Genomic DNA, 19,723 nt, shown 5'->3' on the forward strand with positions numbered 1-19,723 from the left:
CCATGTGGAAGAGGAAATCTCTGTGCTTTGGTAGAAAAATGGACCCTTTCACCATAATGGTGACTGTTATTTCTGAGGAAAATAGATGGGAAGGCTCATGCTTAATAGCTGACATGTAGCTCAGTTTTCAAGGGCTTAAGTTCAGCATACCATAAGAAGCTATAAAGAAATGTTGCAGAGAACCGTATAAAAATTTGTTGTTTCCTTTTCAAAATCAGAGGCCTTCATATGCAAATTGTGACTAATATTATCTAAATAACATTAAAGCCACTTAAACATACCATTTTGTTTCAAAGCATGTCTCCCAATAAATAATTAAGAAATGCAGGTCCTTAATTATATTGTGTGTGCAACATGATATACTCAGCAACTACAACATCCTGTATAATTTTTTTCATAGGACTTTTACCTCATTTAGCATTCAGAATGTTAGCATGCAAGGATAAATTAAGTATGCCACAGCAACCATAAATAAAGCATTTCCTAACTTTTAAATACTCAATTTTTAATGTTCCTTTGTATGTAATAAAACTTAAAATAGAATTTAAAGCCTGTTGTCTTTCCAGCATCCACTCTGACCAACTTACAGCAAGCAGCCTAACTGTTCTCTTCCTCCTCCAAACTCTGCATATTTATAACTTTCTTTTGCATTGGCATCCATTATTTATTTATTAAAAAGTAATGAAAAAAAATGTTAGACATTTGCTTTGGTCAAAAATAGCACTGTTATTTCTAGAATATGGAGAGCATTTCAGGAAAATGGCAAAACTTCTGACTCTTTAAAGGTGGGACAATAAATTTCAAAAAATAAATGCTTGGGCCAAATGAGCATATTTCACCCATTATCTCCTCCAACATCCTCTCCCTGGTGTTAGAATCATAGAACCATAGAATAGTTTGGGTTGGAAGTGACTAAAGGTCATCTAGCCCAATGCCCCTGCAGTGAGCAGGGACATCTTCAACTAGGTCAGGTTGTTCAGAGCCCCATCCAACCTGACCTTGAATGTTTCCAGGGATGGGGCATCTACAACCTCTCTGGGCAACCTGTTCTAGTGTTTCACCACCCTCATCATAAAAAGTTTCTTCCATATATCAAGTCTAAATCTATCCCCTGTTAGTTTAAAACCATTACCCCTTGTCCTATTGCAACAGGCTGTGCTAAAATATTTGTCCCCATCTTTCTTATAGGCCCCTTTAAATACTGAAAGGCCACAATAAGGTCTCCTTGGAGCCTTCTCTTTTCCAGGCTAAACAACCCCAACTCTCTCAGCCTTTCTTCATAGGAGAGCTGTTCCATCCCTCTGATCATTTTTGTGGGCCTCCTCTGGACTCACTCCAATAGGTTCAGGTCTTTTCTGTACTGAGAGCTCCAGAGCTGAATACAGTTCTCCAGGTGGGGTCTCACGAGAGCAGAATAGTGGGGGAGAATCACCTCTCTCAACCTGCTGGCCATGCTTCTTTTGATGTAGCCCAGGATACAGTTTGTCTTCTGGGTTGCAAGTGCACATTGCTGGCTCATGTCCAGCTTTTCATCCACTAGCACCAAGTCTTTCTTGGCAGGGCTACTCTCAATCCCTTTATCCACCAGCCTCTATTGATAGGAGGATTGCCCTGGCCCTGGTGCAGGACCTTGCACTTGGCCTTGTTGAACTTCATGAGGTTCATAAAGGCCCACTTCTTGAGCTTGTCCAGGTCCCTTCAGATAGCATCCCATCCCTCAGGCATATCAATTGCACCACTCAGCTTGGTGTCATCTGCAAACTTGCTGGGGGTGCACATAATCTCTCTGTCTATGTCATTGGTGAAGATATTAAACAGTACTGGTCCCAGTAGGGACCCCTGAGGGACACCACTTGTCACCAATCTCCACCTGGACATTGAGCTGTTGACCACTACCCTCTGGATGTGACCATCCAACCAATTCCTTATCCACTGAACAGTCCATCCAGTAAATCCATATTTGTCCAATTTAGAGAGAAGGATGTTGTGGGGACTGTGTCAAAGGCCTTACAGAAGTCCAGAGAGACAACATCTGTAGCTCTTCCCTTGTCCACTGAGGTAGTCACTCCATCATAGAAGGCCACTAGGTTGGTCAGGCAGGACTTGCCCTTGATGAAGCCATGCTGGCTGTCTCAAATCACCTGTCATCCACGTGTCTTAGCATAGCTTCTAGGAGGATCTGTTCCATGATCCTCCCAGGCACAGAGGTGAGGCTGACAGATTAGTACTTCCTGGGGTCCTCCTTTAAAAATGGGTGCAATGTTTCCCTTTTTCCAATCACCAGGGACTTCACCTGACTCCTGTAACTTTTCAAATATCATGGAGAGTGGCTTGGCAACCACATCAGTCCATTTCCTTAGGACTCTGGGATGCATCTTGTCAGGTCCCATAGATTTACATATATTCATGTTCCTCAGGTGGTCACAAAGCTGATCTTCTTACAGTGGGAGAGACTTTGCTTCCCTAGTCCCTGCCTTGTGGTCCATCTACTCAACAGGTGTGGAGGTGTGAGAAGAGAGGTTGTCAGTGAAGACTGAGGCAAAAAAGTTGCTGAATACCTCAGCCTTCTTGTCCATTGTTACCAGTTTGTCAGTCGTGTTCATCAGGGGGGTACACCTTCTTTGACCTTCCAAGTTAGGAGAGTTAGAAGAGTTGAATGCCTATGTTATGTTTCCCTGAGGCAGTTTCTACTTGCATGATCAGCCCTTACTCAGCAGTAACACCAGAGAAGGTGTTACTGACCCTGGCAGGTTTGGAGAACTTCTATTTCACATGGATGAATGGTTCTTTAATAACTTATTAAATAAATGATTTACTTTTTAATTGCGGCATGCCATGTCTTCATCTCCAATTCTTTAAGCAGATCTATTGTACTATTTTTATAGGTCTAATGGTTCTTTAAAGAACCTTGGGGTCGGTCCTTAGGCGCTTGGGGAAGAACCTTAGTTTCTTGGGGAAACTTTGCAGAAATTTGTAAGGAGTGAATTTAATTATTTTGAAATATAAATTTCAGAATTCCACACAGAATTGGAAGTCAGAAGAACTGCTGTCAGGGAGGCTGTGAGGATGCTGGTGGTAGCAAGGAGACTAACAGCACTGTGCCTGCCAGGCACTGTGTGGTGGAAGATCAGTGTGGTGGGGGATCTGGGGCAGAGACAGGAGTGGAAGGTGGAGAGAGGAGCCAGAGTTGTGAAGGACCGTGGCTCTGCATGGGTCTTAGCACCACACAGCCTCCAGCTGTGGGCTGTGATGGGTGCTTGCGATGTTCACGTCTTCCCCATCGGGGTGTCCTGTGGGGTATGGCACTGGGCACGAACAATAGGTAGGGTGCACTGAAGAATGGGCCACCAAAAGGCTACAAAGTCCTAACTGGCTCTCGGTGGGGACAAGGCTCCTGATCTGTGCCTTATAACCTCGATTTGTTTTAGTCAGGAGAAAGCTGCTGATGTCAGGTCTGACCTGGTTTGCTGGTGTTTCTTCCAAGTACTTCTGCAACGCTACTCATGCGATACTTGCAGAATTCTCTTCCTAATTTGCTCTAATGCACAGGCTGCTCCCCCTCTATGTAAGTGCCTCCTGAAAATTTATGAGCTGTTCACTGTCAACGGTACATCGTTTGGTTCCTCAAGAATATGCAGTGCTCAGTAGGGAATAGGGTGAGGGAATTTGCTGTGTGAAAAATAATTTGTAGGTACAGTAGGAACAACATACAGAAAAATATAACAATAATATCCTTAAAATAGGCTGGTGATTGCCCTAAAGAACATCATTTTTCAAGAACATTTTGGCTTTAAAGCATTTTGGAGGCTTTAATTTTGTGAGCATATTTTCAATATGAAATATAAGGAAACATTTCTTTTAGAAAAGCAATAATAAGTAGTACTTATATAATATTTATGTTTTTTAAACATTCTTACTGATAAACAGAAATGAGCTAATATGCAGCTTGTTTTCTATTATAACTAAAATGTACAGAAAACAGAGTTTTATTCAGGCACTCTCAAACTGAACTTGTTTGAACCACTGTTATTAGGGATTAATTTTCAAATAACAGCATTCCAGTCAGTATTTTTTCATGGGTTTTGTTTTGAGGAAGGGGTCTCTTGTTTCTGTTTACAGTGGAGTGACCTACATATTTTGAAGTAAAAGTACTGTGTTTTTTGTGTGTTTGCACACATGTTCCACAGGCTGAAAAGCTGACCTGTAGCTATCGTAAAATATAAATAGGCATTAGTAAGTATAAGTTTATGTATATACTAAGTAAAGTTAATATAAGCCAAGTTACTGCTTAATGGGATCAATCGCTATAGCTCTTTTCAGACCTTTGTGGAGTATGAATGCTGTACATCTTCTGCTCATCCTACTTTGATGTTAACATTAATTTTTACAAAGATTCCAGTAGGAGGCATTGGGTTTTATTTTAATGCACACTATGTGCTGTGTAAAGTATCAGGAGCTCTGGATTTGTAAAATATGCTATTCCAACCTCTTTCTAACACAACGTTTTGTGTTATCCAGGTATTTTGTGTCACCAGACAAGAGGAAAGCTCTAATGCTGTCCCTCATCTGGACCACAGCTGCACCTGCCCCTCCTGTTTCTGCAGTTCCTGCCTTGTTTCCCGCCCCTCCATAGCTATATGCTGTTTGCCTCTCCAAGAATTCCTACCACAATATCTTGCTACTAACTTCAGTATATTTAAAAATGTTTCTTCAAACTGCTCTGAGACACTTTTGTTTTGCAAATCTGCTCAATAACAGACCATTGGCTGTCTCAGCCTGAGCTGGGTTTTTCTTCTCTCCCCTTTAGATCTGTGCCCCTCTGCAGCCATTGAATACACAGATTCTCTCCACCTAATATCTGTTTCATTTACCATTTCTTGTACTGACTATCAGAGCAAAATCTTTGACTCTTGTAATAAAGTAAACAGGCAATACTGATATCTGAAATTAGTTATATTCATTTAAACAAAGTAATTATTTTTAACAAAAGTGACACAGAAGTGCATTCTACAGATTTGGGTTATTCAGGGATGTCTGCACAGAAACTGATCCTTTATGTGAGTGTCTTCAAGATGTAAATGAGATTCTTCAGCAATAGAGAAGGTTTAAAAAAAATCACTACCATTTCCAAATTAGGTTGAAATCTCTGTTAGCTGAATGAGTTTTAATTGCATTGAGAACAAACCTTGGCAATACACAAAATAAAATCAAAGCTACTACTGAGGAAGTAATATCAATCTTATCTACTGTTTATCTGCTAAAAAAGGAATGTCAACTGCTTCTCAATGGTGAGGAGAAAAGATAAATGATAAATCTTCCATATCCTCATAGCACAGAGATTTCATAATAGACATTTCTAATGACTATTCAAGAAGCTTTTTAATTATGAAATACTATGCATGCTTCTGAATAGCCAGGGAACTGTACAAAAATGTAATTGGCAGCAGAAGAGTGCAAATAAATCATTCAAAGACAGAAAGAAAATTCAATCTTAGTAAGTTATGTAATAGGAACAAAATATGTATAACAAAAACAGGACACAGTTTAGTCTCTCAAAAATATGATTTATAGTGAATGCATTTTACTCAACACTGTAATTTGTAATTTAATATGTGCATAAGCCATAATGAAAATATCATCATAATTAACTTTGAATTACACAATCTTGCATCTTTTGTTTCAAAACTAAAGAATGCTTATTATAAAAGCTCTGCTTCAGTGTTTCACAGTGGTGTTCCCTGCCTTGATTTAACATGCTTGACTTACTGACTGAATCTGTTCTATTTCTGGCTCTCAGGACCGCTCTAAGTCTGTGGGGACTGAGAGGCTGAGTAGGACTACAGATGCACATCTGTGGAACATTTTATGCGTGGGTTTTTTTTTTCCTGGTAAACTGGGAGATTATGATTGATGAGCCCTGCATTAGGGTAATGTTATCAGGGACACTTTCTGCCTCTGTCCTTTGTGCCATTGCCGAGGTCAGACCATAATCATGTTAGCATTGAACATAGTGCTTTATTAATGTTTCATGAGTAACTCCGTAGTAATCAGTCTAGCTTTGTTTGGATAAATAAAACTGCTACAACAATCCCTGATGTATACACTGAGTGCTTTAGAAGCTACTGTAATAAGTCTTAAAAGTAACTTGACTGAATATCTTTTCTGGTCTTTATAGTAAGCCTAATTTTCATAAGTTTAAAGGAATCTCTTTTGATGGAAAACCATTTTCATTTCCATTCCTGTGTTTAGCTTAAGTGTACAACACCCAGCTGAACAAGCAACTAAAACAACACTAAAACCCTGCCTGCCATTTATTAATTTGTACAGAATTTTAGTAAAGTTTGTTAACCAATTGGTTAAATTACGCTGATTTGTGTCACTGTGCCTCTGTGATGTTTTCTAGGCTGTTCTCTACTTGCTTTGGTAAATCTCAGGATGAAATGCTGAACGTCTTGTTGCTATTTAAAGAAAATGCTCACATTCATATATGTGCAAGTTGGCTGTATATAAGGATTTTTATTTACTCCCACATTAAATTACACATTATATATGCCTGCAGCAAGCAAAAACAAGATCCCACTGTATGTTACACAGTATCACACAGGATCCTTTCCACTGAAATGAAATGACTACTGCTGATTTCATTAGACAAGGGATCAGGACAACATTTACTTGAAATATTCCTCAATTTTCTGTGGCTTTCCTGCAAACGTGTTCTCTACTTGCTTTGCTAAATTGCTGTAGAAATTCCAGGCTTGCACAAGCTTGCTGTGTTTTACACGTCAGCACCACACCCAGGCTGTTTTTTTTCTCAAGATAGATTCTTGTATAACAGCCAAAGCTTGGCCTGGGGATGACCTAACTGAATAATACATCTGCTGGCCAGTTCAAAACATGGAATCAGACATGAGGTAGAGAATGTCAAACTTTCCAATCCTTTTATATCTGTTCCTTACTTTGAACAGTCTAGTTCTAGTGACCAAAACGAGAGAGTACTGGCAGTTCACTGTATGTGCTAATAAAACCCTATGTGAGGAAGTTTTCTGAAAAATTATTACACTTTGAAAACGTAATTCCATTACTTCTTACTACACATACTATCTGCATTTTTGTGAAAGAGATTATCCTTCTTTAGCTACTTGTTAATTTATTATAAGCTTTATAAAAAACTATGCATATATCATGCTCTTTAAACATCCCAGTTATTCATTTTGTTACTATCTTCTGAACTCCATCCAAATGTGAATACTTCTTCTGTCTTCTAGTCTCCCAGAAGTGAATTCAGTATTCCAGGTGCAGTCTCAAAAGGACTATACACAGATACAACTGTTTACATCCTCTGTGATGCAATGATTCTCCATAGATGGCATCAAAATACACTTATTTTTGGTGAATATAGAATTACAGAGTTTTATCTAATCTAATTGCTGCTCATTGTCACCCTTACCTCGCTACTGGTCTATTTTTGGTACTATTTTTTTTCCAGACTTCTGCTTCCTATTGAATATCTTTAATTCTTTCCTCCCAAGGTGATTTCGAGTGTATTTTCTGCATCTAATTCAAATAAATCTATGCTTATTTCTCCTGGTTTCTACGCAATTCCCAACCTTATTATCATTTGTGAACTTCACCAGACTGTTCACTAGAAGATAGCATGTATCTGTGTAGAACTGAATTTTAGCTGTTGATCATGCTCTTGCTAAAAGTAGATGCTGGGATGAATAAAGGCCATGCGTAAACTGCCTCCAGGCAAAACTGTATAATAACAGCATGATGCTGTATAGGAAGGGTATGATACATAAGTGAGATCATTTCTGATTTTAGAAATCTGAGAAGTACTCAATTAGTTGAAGCCTGTAATTCTAATAGTACTTGAACCTTAACATCAGTTTGTCTGTCTATTGGCAGTCTGAGCATACTTACACATGTATGGAATCAGTCATTAGTGCTGTTACAGCTTAATATTTAAAAGGTATTTCCAGCTTGTAACTATTGGTCTTTCTTGAAAGTACAGTCCTGAAGAGGCATAAATGCTACACCCTAAATTCATGCAAGCAGCTGTTTTCTTCAACAGCACAAAAGTTTTCTGTAGAGAGCTTCTATGCTATTTTCTAAAAAGAGAAATTGCATGAGAGAAATCAAATAAACTAAAACTAAAGCTTTTCTTCAAGTGATCTCTTATCACATAGTGCCTTTTATCCTGCTATTAATCATTCCATCTTCGTGGAAAGGAAAGATGGAGAAAACACAATTTAGGATACAAGAAGGAATATTCATTATAAAATTTCCTGAAGGGAGTTATTAATATGCATCTCTCATTATATTCCCCAATAGGTGGCAGCTTGTTTATCCTTTTTCAGTAAGGTATCAGACTTCTGTTCTTACAGATGTCAAAACTAAACCTCTTGGTCAACTTTAGTGTGCTTACTCCTGCACCCAGTTTGGGTTTAGCCACAACCGCAGTCCAAAAAAGGGCTCTGTGCAGTGACACGGGCACTCTGGAGTAGCTGTGATTGTGCATCCCACACTTCAGAATGCTAATGGAGCTTTGAGGCCACCTCCTTCTTTGCTAGTAAAATTGCACTTGAATTTATTGCCACCAGCTGTGACAATTACTTGTTTTGAGAATGTTATAATGTATGCAGCTATAAGATAAATCAGCCAAGAAAAAGAAGGAAAATGTTGTTCAGCTTCTTCCTGCCAACAAAGGACCACTCCTTGGAACACTTTTCTCATGCTTTGTGTAGTTCATTTTGTATGTCTCAAGTGATAGCTTGCTATTACTTCCTTAGGAGACTGCTGTACATATGTCAAGCCATTTACTCTTCTAAATGGAGGACACTTCTCAATCATATACATCTAGGAGTAGGTTTGTTTCTATAATATTCTTCTATTCTTTCAAACTTCAAATGGCTATTTTTTCTATCAACTCCTGAAGAACAATTTTCTTTAAATAGACAGTTCTTGAAATTAAATTGCCAAACTGATTAGAAGAAAAGCAACACTGCTAGACTTATAATCCTACAACAAAAGCACTGTAGGGAGTAATGCACAAGCTGAACAGTTCTGCAACTGTATAGAAACACATGGCTTATTGAAAGTATAGTCCTGACTCTATAAGCAAGACAAGCAATATGCATTTTAAGAAAGATCCATTTCCAGGACAATACCATAAATTGAACTATTGCTGGCCAAAACATCAGAATATACCTTGTTTTTCCTAAAAATTACTAGAAGCATTAACTATGTATTAACTCTATCATTAATAAAATCATTATCTATCAAATTAAAGCAAAATATATACAACATAGATAAATGGGTTTTCATGCTTAAATTCTGCAGACTTGGTGTTTTACATCAGAGCAGTTCTTTTGCAAAATTTCTCGCAGTTGTTGGCTTATGTTCATATTTCTACACTTCCAGCTCATCCCTGATGTGTATCTTCATAGTGCATAGCTTCAGTCGAGTAAGAAATATAATATATCTTGCAGGATACCAGCATTTATAATAACCTTTTATTTTTTGATGTAGAAGGTGGTGAGGAGGAACAGACTTAAATTTTCCAGGCTATCCTGTATTGTCCAGCTCATGCCCATCTGATGCTTTCTCATGAGAGAGTAAATAACTGAATTTCATTTTCCATGATTTGGGCACATGGAAGGAAAATCCGGGGTAAAATAAAGGGTTCTGTCAAGCAAGACAGAATACAAATCCTCCTTCATTTTTTATTTTGTTTCTGTAAATCTAGTTACAAGGAGATGAAAACCAGCATTAGGTTAGCTTGTTAAAACACAGAACTTCTTACTTAGGCTGAACTAAAGTGCAGCTTACCATCCTGTTGATACGGACGAAGTCTTCAGGCTTCTTGGCCCATGGGGGGAGATCAACATCGTTCACAACAACTTCATCTTCCCTGATTCCTAGATTATAGCCATTACTGTTGACAAACATCTCTGGTAGGTAGTAAAACTCTGGAATTAACTCCTAGCAAGGAGAAAACACACAATGAGATTTCACATTTATACAGAGATTCTAAATGGTGCTGCCAGAATCAGGCTCTGTTGTAGTACACATTAAAGCATTCCTGGTTTTGTTTATGCTTCTGTGCACTTGTTTAAGAAATTTTATAGTATGTTTTCTTGTACTTACGGTCAAACATATTTTTCATAATGAAATATTCAGTCTTTGTTTTTCCCATATCTGGTTTTATGAATAGGATAACTTTGGACAGCAGTGCATATCAATAAAGGAGATCTCTTCAAAATAACCGGTACAAGAAAGTGTATACTAAGCCTTCAATACTATAAATATGTTGGATTTTGTAATCATTATTTAACTACACTATTTAAAAGGGAAAAAAAAGTTGCTGATATACTGTCTTGATTTTACTTTCTCTATATTCTTTAATTGCATAAGAAAAGTTGGCAATTTGATAACCTATATAAGGAAAAAAAATTCAGGGTGAATTAATTTTTCTACTGTAAGAAAAATTCAAAAATACATGGATATAGAAATGTCAGTACAACAAATGTCCTTAAAACAGTAATACATGATATTTAAACTGTGAAAGATCAATAGCTGAGTAGCAAAGATCATCTGAAGTGTATTAATACATTATAGATAAGTTAGAGTGTGAAGTTTTTCCCAGTTTCCAGGATAGCTAAATAGAAAGGCATTTTGACATAAATATCACCATTTGTTGCTATCATTTTAGCAATAAGTATTGAACTGCAATAACAAAAAAGCTTTAAAGCCCGCTATCTCTTTTCTAATATCCAGATATGGATTAAATTCACAAAATTACATTGTTAAAAGCATTATGGCATTCAGTTGTGTAACATGATCAAAACTGATGACACAGCACCTGAAACTTGAGTCTCTTTGTGGTCCTTTCAAAGGCTGCAGACATGAGAAGCATAAAAAAAATCACTGCAGACACAAACTTATCTAATTAAATCTGATCTGCAACTCCATAGAGAGTAGAGCAGTTAAAGCATAGATGGTCGTTCCAAATTTATTAATTTAAATTTCAAAAAAACCAAGAATATTTATGTTACAATTTTAAGTATGTTCAGAGAGGCAATTTACTTGCTTCTTTACATCATTTTTAACATACTATAAACAGTCTGAATTCAGATTAGACTACAATGCAATGCCAATTAATATCTAACCAGTGCAAAACACTAACCAAGTGAGACATGCCTGAGCTTGAATAGCTCATTATGAAATGAGCTGTAATTAAAAAAAAAAAAAAAATACATGCAGTAAATAATAAAATAGTTGCTAGAGCAAAGTCAAACTAAAAGCAATCCTGAATATCCTATAAGGTTAAAAGAAAAAAAAAAAAATTTACTGACAATCCTAAATTTCATCATATACCTCTAATTTACTCAGAGTATTTCTAACTCTCACATTCCCGAGGTGTTCTCTAATGAAGCCCGAAGAAGAATGAATGATCCTCACAGTTGGAGAAAACTAGACACTAATCTTTCTAGAGCTCAACAAACTACTACTAACTTGGGACTAAAAACTGGCCAAAACCCAACATGTGCTACCATAGAAATCACTGACAAACTAAAAGCATTGCCTTAAAGAAAAGAAACAGTCATAAGGACCTCAGAATGATGAAATATTAATGTCAAAATTGAATTAAACGTCAATATTCAAACGAAACAGAACTTATTAAAGGAAAAAAGTAAGCAAAGTTTATTTCTATTTTGTATAAAAGCCTTGAAACGCATACCACTGCTTTTAATTATCACCATTTTTTATGCAACATGGTGGTGTACTAACCTGCAATGTCAAATAGCAAGCAAGTTTTTGATCCCATCAAAGATACGTTAACTCTTAAATTTCCTTTTTCAGTTTTAAATGACCTAGGATCTAATTGTGAACTTTTACATCTAACGTATCTGAAAGATTTGTGCTACCTAGAGACACATGTAGCGTTAACTGAATTCTACTAAAGTTCTGACTTCAGGGGTATCTTGAAACAAAGGGATTTAAGTAATTAAATATTTTTAATGGTATTTCCATTTAGTAATTTTATCTTTGTTGCTATTTGCTTTCAGTGTAATTTAATGTTCCCTTGTCTGGTATAACAGAAAACATAAATAGAAAGCATGCGATTAACTTTCTTCATAAGATTTATTGTGTTGTATGTGTTTAGTTTGACCTGTCTTATTCCTGTGCTCTGGAAACTAACCACTGCCAGACTTCTAAATCCTCTTCAAATAACACTCTCTCTAGAACCTTAATCATTTCAGTTACACTTCTCCTGTTTTTTTTTTTTTTTTTTGTCAAAGTAATGAAACTAAACACAGTATTTCAAAAAAATTTAATAAATCCACTTGTTATAGTCTCAAAAGTTTCTTCGATGTTATTTTTAGCACAATTTTGTTTGCTTTTTTGAGTACTATTTAGCATGAATTGAACCTTTTCTTGAGATACAAACAATGTTGCATGTGACCTTTCCCAGATACTGACATATTTCCCATACTTTGCATTAACCATTCCGTTTTCTTTGGTAGCTTTTGATATTCCCCTTGTAATTTTGGGGTCTCCACTATTAATTAGACTAAGAAACCACTCAGATAAATCCATCCCCTTCTCATTTCTAGAGAATGAATGAAAATATACTAAAACATAGATCCACTATGAAAACTTGTGACACGCTGTAGGTACGAACTTGCTAACATTTGGAAAAATCTTCAAAATGTGTAGCTACTTAGAAGCATGGAAAACACAATCTAGAGAAGTGTGATAGAAAGGGGTTTTTTAATGTGTTCACTGTTTATTCCACTGTGAAAAAATAAAGAAGCTGTCTCTTCTACCTCATGCCAATGGCAGGTGCTGGGTGAGGATGGAAAGGTGAATACTTCGTTCCCCAGGGCCCCTAAGCGTGCTTCACTTGGAGAAGTACAGCTGGGAGAAGCAGAGAGAGAAGGGACTAACAAGGACAGAGCACACAGCAAGGACAGAGCCTGGGAGCTGGGAAAAGGAAGGAGCAGACAGGAGTGAACCTCAGCAGAGACAGCAAGATGACAACTGGGGCCCAGTGAGAATTGCTTTAACCAAGAAGTCACTGAAAATTGCAAGAATGAACACAAGAATGAAGGAAAGGATAACACTAGCAAGGGCTAGAGTTATTTTCAAAACCTATTTACATTTTTCTCAGACAGAGTTTGGGTTTTCTTTGTTTCGTAAGTGGGCTTGTACCAGTTCATATTCTAATAAAGATTATAGCTAGAGAGAGACAGCTCTCTTGGTGCTTTTACTGTTAAGGACAAGGAACAGATACATCAAATATCTGTTTCCAGGGTCACATTTGGAGAGATGACCTTGCCCATTCCTCTGCTCCAGAAGAGGTTCAGCTATACCATCTTTCCTGACAGATATCTGTCTACCCTGTTGCCCCAGAATTGGAGTGACAGGAACTCCACAATCCTTCCATCAACTGACTTCAGTATTCTTCATCTGAGGAAGTTTTACCTAATGCCTGGCCTCAATTTTTCTTTACACAATCTAAGTCCATTTTCCCTTGTCCTAGCTATCAATCCATCCCAGATACAGAGAACAAATTACTGTTTTCTCTTTCATAGTTTATTACATGTTTGGAAAGCATTATCCTACCAGCTTTACACCCTTTCAGCTCCTAAAAATCTGAGTGAAGGACAATGATTTTACCTTCTGTATTGCTACATTGTTTAAGTTTTAGTTACAGATATGTAAAATATTATTTTAACCTCCCCAAATTAGCTAGTAGAATTATTCCTAAAAAGTGCATAACTTAATTTACTCCTATATATACTTTGGCCTTGTTATATTTTATCACACGTTCATCACACAGAAGCCAAAATAAATGTTTTTATCAACCTCTGTGGTCTTTAGATCAGAGATTAAGATTGCATGCTTTTCTGACAGGATCTGCTATTTCTCATTCATTTTTATGCACAGTGTAATTTGCCATACAACATAGCTTCTTGCAAATCACCAGCTTCATACTTTAGAAGGGTCATTGTTAAATTCCTCTGGAAGACAGGAACAAGGAGACTCAGAAATTAGCAAGGGAAAAATGTATCTCAGGGATGGTATTTACACCAGGGGATGGGACACAGAGGACCTTCTGTCTCCCAATTTGCTTTCCACTTGACAGACAGAATAGCTGATAAGGGGATCCTTAAAACTCCTATTGCACTTTCAGTGGCACTAGAGGTAAAAGGTCAAAGCAAAGCCAGGTCTATGCAAAGGAATGCTTGTTTGAAGCTACCATGATTTTGAGAAGTTTATGTTTCAAGCTAAAAATGTTCATGAAAGACAAATCTCAAAATATTTTCTTCCTACACTAGAAACATTGACTCAGCCAGTGTAAAGCAAGACATGAAGGAAAATATCAAAAATAGGAACATTAAAAAGCTGCCCCAGAAGTTGCATCAGTTTGCAGGCATAAAATGAGGGAGTGCAAAGAAAAGACACAGAAGATCAATATTTTTAAAAAGCCTGGTATTTTTAAAATATTCAGAGACCAATTAAGCATTTTAGATGCATATTGTTATTGTATGCCATTCAGCTGATATATAACTTTGCATTAATTGATACAATTCCGTAAATTTTATTGGTTTCTTTGCTCTTGCCAAAACATATCAAAGGTTCTAAATAAATCTTTCTGACTACATAACCTGTCATGGGTAATTTCTTACCACAATAAATATCTAGAGTTCAAAGAGTTAATAAAAATAGGGATTCTAGTGATCTAAACCTATTTGCAGTAATTTCTGTCTAGTTGTCCCTGACATTTCACAAGCTGGTAACCTCCTCTGCTCCCCTTTCATTCACACTTCTAATAAGATAGGTTAGCTTTCTATCATTTAATAGTCAGCTACCTTTCAAACTGCCCGAGAAGCTTGGCTCTTCTCAGACGAAGAACGATGCAGTAAAGCTACTGAGGGGTGTAAAAAAAAGTAAAATGAGTATTATAACAGACATTTCTTGTCTGTAAATGTGATCTCTAGTTTATTTTAATAGCTATACTAAAACCCCAAGGTATAGTTAACAGTATTATATGCCTTGTGTCTTTATATAAGAAAACATCCCCAAATGCATTTTCTAATTTACAAGCCTGTGACAAATCCAAGCTGCTGAGAAATTAAACTTTAAAAATATGTCTTGGGGTGATAGAGGACCACTATTAACACTATCATAATTGTACACCACTTGCATCAAATCTGACGTTTCTATTTAATATGTTTTGCTAAGGGTATACCATTTTATGGCCTCCCAATGAAATCAAATCCAACCCAGACGTTTTCACTTTTCTAATATATTTCACTTCAAGGTTTTAAAGCTGCCATTTCTTTTTCTTTCTTTCTTTTCCTCCCAAAAGGTTGATCCCCTGGCATCCATTAATTCCACAAGAGCCTAGTACTGGGTCAATGAGTCAGTCATGAGTACCTCCATTAACTGTGTTAATTCACACTAAGGCACCTTAATGACATTTTGTCAGAGCTACCTTTCTAACTTCTAAACACACTATTCAAAAAGTAATATAACAAGTTTGAGAGGCATTAGGAAAGATTAGTGCCTGAACAGGAGGTTCTGGGGAAGTCAGTGTTACCAGAGACTGGAGCAGGGGGGAGGTGAAAAGGAAAAAATGTGAAAGCTGACTGGCCAAGTTATGGTCATTTCCGGGTGACTTGCTTCCTCAAAGGTCACTCCATGAACGTTCATTCTTCCTCCAGCTTGTACTGATTATCTCAGTAGAAGGTCAATGTTGAGAAAGGGAGACACAATAAAGTAAACTCTGTTATGCAGGTTCTCACTTGTGTGTTACCACCCTAACATAGCACATACCATATTAATTCTGCTTCAGCCACTCTAGGTGAACAGGTTTCTTTGAAAATGAACCAAACCAGCTCCAACAAAAGGAACAAAATTGTCTATGTAGATAATCATATATTAAGCAATGATGTACCATACACTACATTTTTCAAAGGTAGTGTACCTTTTTCCACAATTCAAGATGTAGTAATTATAGCTTGTTTTTCAGACTGATCAAACTACTGCCACAGCCCTATTTTCATTCGCTCAGTGTGAAACAATTTAGTTCCAGAGGAGACTACACACACACAAAGGGATAGAGGGAAGGAAGGAAGGAAAGGAAAGGGAGAAAGGGGGAACAGAGAGAGCGACAGCCAGAGAAGACACATGTATGTGAAAAAAGGAGACTGACCCACAGAACTGCAGCTTCCTAAAGAGATGTAAGTTCTTTTGCAAATATCAGGTATTTGTTTTTTAAATTTTAATGCAGAATTTCTTAAAAGTGGTTTGGATGTTTCTTTTAAAACTACGTTGAGACTGCAAAAGAACACTGTTGTGGGAAGTGTCTGCATTGCTTAAAAATCTGAATTTACTAGTTAAAATTGACCTACTTCAGAAGTGACTTAAGCACTTAAGAATAAAGCACCTCATAGTCTTCTTTCTTAAACAATAACTGATGAAAGAAATCATAATACAGATTTTACTTTCCTAAAAAAATTAATTTTGAAAGTATTTTTTTAATTAGACCTTGCTAATAAAGAATTTAGGCAATTCATATGATTATTTAATACAGTACTTGAAAGCAAAAATTGTGGCCATCTTACAATAGACACCATTGAAGAATGTCAGATTAATTCATTATACACACTGTTTTTAAATTATTTTATAACCTGTGCCACAGTAATTAATGAGATTAGTGAGATCAGAGATTAAAAGTATTTAAAGCAGCTCAGATGAATTTCAACTATATGATAAGGAATACATGAATAATGAACACTTGCTATTCTTAACAGTTTTCAAAGTTTGCTACTTTGACGGATAGTCCATATTCCACGCACCTAATATTTACTATAAAGATTCAAAAATCTTTAGACTGGGAAAACAATTCACAGCATGTATATTGTGTGGGAATCCACACTGCCAAAGACCCCCATTTATAACTGTGTGTGCAGCCAGAAGAAGCTACACAAATATGCAGAACACTTTGACAGTGAACATGCTTTAAGGTTTTGTACTCACACAAGCTCTATACATCTTCTCTTTTGCACACTATCTACTTTCTCACAGGACTGCTAGATAAATATTACAAGATGCCAGACAGCTGAACATGGATTTTTGGATGTTTCACACTCTCAGAGGTGAAGGTCTTTTGTTGTGCAAGACAGTGGTTGCAGTTCTTAGGACAGTGGGCAAAATGAGTAGAGATTTTGAGGGGGTTTCTTGGTGATTCCCCAAACCTCACTGCTTTTCCAGTTCCTGAAAACTTGATTAAAATGCTTAAAAAGCCTGTAAGGCATTCCAAGCAGTAGCACAACTGATCTGAAAAAATGAGGTATTTGTAGTATTAATAATAGTTCAGTTTCCCATCCTTTTGCAGAATGAACTCCAAGGCCTCAGGGAAAAGTTGGGCCTGTTGTCATGACATTGAGAAATGCAGTTCATTAAGATCTTAAGCAACAAACAACAGCAACAATTAGCTGCTATACTCATTCTTGATTTATCACTAAGAAACACAGACTCTACAAATGGAAAGGGCCTAAAGGGTCAGCTAGCACATCCTCTTGCCAATTCATGATTGTCCCTGATGCTTTTTCAGTGCTTTGCCAGTCTATGTTTCTAAGAAGCTTCAGAATTAAGGGGTTTAGTACTTCCCCTTGTGAGGATATTCAAATTCAGAATACTCAATTTCACTTTAACTTTTCATACTCTGTTAGCTAAGTAAGTGTTTTTCAACTCTGATCCCTTTCCTCTGAGGTCTACCTCTTCGTTCCCTGACAAACAATTCTTCTCCCTTTCATATGTTTGCATATTTCATAGCATTTATGTTACCATGTCTTCACGTTTAGACATTAATTACCCCACACATACACTCATTTTTCTTCCTGTATCCAACTCCTTAAACACATTTGCTGCTCTTCTTATGGCTCCCTCCAGTTTGGGTATATCCTTCCACTAGCTAGTTCCCAGCAAAGAAAGCACTAAGAATTTGTTTTATCCAGCATGAATACATACTAAAAAAACAGAACAATGAAAAAACAAAAAACTTGTGCTCTCCAAGAACATGAGAGCTCTGAAACGAATGACTAATCAGACTGTTTCATGTGGAATTTAGATGCCATGAGATATTCTAGCTGTTATAATGCTAAGGATATAGCTTCGGTCTCACTACAAGCTTTCTGCCATCCTGCTGATCTTCAAGTTTCCCTGTTCAACTGAACATAAAACAGCAATGCATTGACATATATTGCTTAGACTACTGAAGTGTACTTCAGTAGACTTATTCCAGTAGTGGTTTTGTATTAATATATAACAAATTAATTTGATGATGCAATACATTGAATGATGGTGTTAAATACATTAAAAAAACTCCTCTCATTTCTACCTTTTTTTTACTTTTTTATTTAGATAGCTGATGAACTTTTTCTATTTGCTTTAGCATCCCTTAAAGATTCAGCTTTGAATCTGCTTTTGTTTATCTATTTTTATCTTAAGATGAATCAACTCATAATAAATCAATTCAAGGTTAATTTCTAAACCCACCTTCCCTGTATCTTCATTAATTAACAAAACTGTATTTTAAACAGCATCTTTAATCCCTAAAGTATCCCTGAACAGACAGGTCAGGGATTATCTGGAGAAAACATTTATTGGCTAACATACCTCATCTGTGCCTCCCATATTAGATTTTCTGTAATGACTTAGCTTCAAGTAGTATTTCTCTTTCTAATGGCATAACAGAAATGTATATATATCTAAATCTGACTCTGGGTCTCTACAGCAGACTCCCAAATGTATTCTAGAATACATTATTTTACAATCTTTTCCCCAGTGCAACTCTGACCCTTAATTGTTACTATTTTATCCAAGTTATCCCCAACTCCCTTTTATACTTTCAGTGACATTAAAGTACATAACTAACCCACATCTTCACCTTTTGCCTTCCTTTTCTGAAGGTATCTGGTTTTGAACATCTTTTTAATACTTGTTTTATTTTAATAACTTGACATTTTAAAATACAAATACATTTTTGTAATGCAACTCTTATCCCTCCATAATTCCCACATCCTTGCAATAGCTGGGAGCAGCAGTTTAAATTACCCCCACTTGGTTCACAAGACTCCTGGTATTTTCATACAAATATTTCAGCTCTTTTTTACTGATAATGCGTTCGGTTGCTAGTTTAGGAACAATCCTTTCACTAATTATATACCCTATTTGAATACCATCCCTCAGTCTGTCCACAGATATTCCTTTATCTTTTGCAATGCCTTCATGTATATAACTGCCCTCCTCCTGAGTACTAAAGCCAGACAAGAAGATTACAGTCACTTCCAACTGTCTTCCCCTATTCCTCAGTTTAAGGCTCTTATCTCTTGTTTCAGCCCCACTCTTAGGAAGCCATTTTCCCAGATATTTTGGTGGAATTCCAGGAAAACCAGATTTCATTGAAAGGGAAAAATCAAAATGTCAGCACTCTGAATTTGAAGAAATGGCTGCTTTTCATATATAGTAGATATTAATTCAAATTCCTTCCATGTTCTGAAATTTCCTTTGTTTTTCTTACAAAGGTAACAGTGATAGTACTTAAAATATTACTGATTTCCAGGGGAGCACAAATAAACATGAAATGCGTTTTAAGAGTTTTACGTTAATTTCTTTTCTTTAAAAAGCATTTTCTCCCACATGT

General features: G+C 36.6%; 1 protein-coding gene across 12 annotated transcripts in view; it reads right to left on the reverse strand.

Moving 5' to 3' along the window:
* The window catches only part of NBEA (neurobeachin), a 514,855-nt gene that overhangs the window by 50,861 nt on the left and 444,271 nt on the right, over positions 1–19,723 (reverse strand). For all 12 annotated transcript variants that reach the window (XM_074859829.1, XM_074859824.1, XM_074859821.1 and 9 more), the window contains one exon: positions 9,832–9,984. In XM_074859829.1, the coding sequence (XP_074715930.1) occupies positions 9,832–9,984 (153 nt within the window). The remainder of the gene's footprint in view (positions 1–9,831; positions 9,985–19,723) is intronic.

The sequence above is a fragment of the Strix uralensis genome, chromosome 2 (assembly GCF_047716275.1).
Source record: "Strix uralensis isolate ZFMK-TIS-50842 chromosome 2, bStrUra1, whole genome shotgun sequence".
NCBI classification, from domain to species: domain Eukaryota; kingdom Metazoa; phylum Chordata; class Aves; order Strigiformes; family Strigidae; genus Strix; species Strix uralensis.